We start from the raw sequence: 1,436 nt of genomic DNA on the forward strand, positions 1-1,436 counted from the left end.
TGTGACCTCCCCAGTGCCCAGTTCAGGGGGATGAGCACTGCCCCAGTCCTGCTGGTTACACTGTTCTTGATCCAGGCCAAGATGCCCTTGGCCTCCTTGGCCACCTGTGCACACTGTGGGCTCACACTGAGCCGCTGCCACCAGCACTGCCAAGTCCCTTTGGGACCAACACCTCGGTCCCCACTCCTCCCCCAGCCTGGAACTGCATGAGGCTGTTGTGTCTCAAGGGCAGGACCAGCACTGAACCTTAGTGACCCTCATGCAGTTGTCCTCAGCCCATTGATCAAGTCTTTCCAGCTCCCTCTGTAGAGCTTTCCTACCCTCAGGCAGATCCATACTCCCACCCAACTTAGTGTCATCTGCAAATTTACTGAGTGTACAATATAGATTGTCTCAAATTCTGCTCTGGCACTACTATTATTTTCAAGAATTAATTATTTTCAATAAGAATCCATCACTTTTAATTTGTCAGTACTGTAAGAAGATGAATATTATATCAAAACTAAGATATATTTAATATAAAATATATCATCATACATGTGATTAAAATAGGGGACCTAATCCAAATGTTTCTACTTAGGTCACACCTCTGACTTCCCTGAAGTTTGCAGAACTCTCAGCTAAAGCTGGATTTCCTAAGGGAGTTATCAATATTCTGCCTGGTTCAGGTAAATCTTCAACTCATCATTTTTCCAGGAGGAGAAGGTCATGCTAAAACTGGTGAACTAGGATCTTACCTATTACATAGGCACATGTATCACCATATGTAGTAGACTTGTATCTATGTCATACAGCGATTTCACACAATTTCAGAAGGGAACTGGAAGAATTTGTATGTCCCCTGGCTCTAGTTATTGGTAGGAGCCTGTGCCCTCGGCAAGTTCACACAAGAAGCATGAGCAGTCTGAAAAAGAACATGTTACAGGGAAACATGTTTCTCTTGATTGTAAAAATTTTTCTCCTAATCTGATCATCACTTGGGAGTATTTAAATGTGACTGTGAGACTCAGAGCAAGCTGGGAAAATGCATATTGGTCACTATAGGTAAGTCATAGTCCACACTGTGTTACCTGATGTCACTATTTTCCTTTTTCCTCTAAGGAAGAAAAGCGACAAAGCAACTGTATGGGGCAGGTACAGTTACAAATTAGACAATTCCACCTACAGTGGAATATTGGAAAATTCTTTAGTCCAAACAGAGGGGGGAATTTGGAGGCACTAATGGGATCCAAGGAAACTAATATGAAATCTTTCATAGTCATAGAATCATAGAACTTCAGGGGTTAGAATGGACTTTACAGATCACCTAGTCCCACCCCCCTGCCATGGGCAAGGACACCTCCCACCAGAGCAGATTTCATCCAACCTGGCTTTGAACACTGCCAGGCTTGGGGCAGCCCTCCCTGGGAAAACTTCTGCCTGATATCTAACCCAAA

At 43.9% G+C, this 1,436-nt stretch overlaps 1 protein-coding gene across 1 annotated transcript in view; it reads left to right on the forward strand.

Annotated features, from left to right (window-relative positions):
• The window catches only part of LOC103799337 (mitochondrial 10-formyltetrahydrofolate dehydrogenase-like), a gene marked incomplete at both ends in the record, with an annotated part of 9,170 nt that extends 8,502 nt beyond the window's left edge, over positions 1-668 (forward strand). Inside the window, one exon of the mRNA XM_009071649.1 lies at positions 581-668. Coding sequence (XP_009069897.1) covers positions 581-668 — 88 coding nt within the window. The remainder of the gene's footprint in view (positions 1-580) is intronic.
• Positions 669-1,436: the final 768 nt, after the last annotated feature.

Source organism: Acanthisitta chloris, unplaced genomic scaffold (assembly GCF_000695815.1).
Source record: "Acanthisitta chloris isolate BGI_N310 unplaced genomic scaffold, ASM69581v1 scaffold10410, whole genome shotgun sequence".
In the NCBI taxonomy this organism is placed as follows: Eukaryota; Metazoa; Chordata; class Aves; order Passeriformes; family Acanthisittidae; genus Acanthisitta; species Acanthisitta chloris.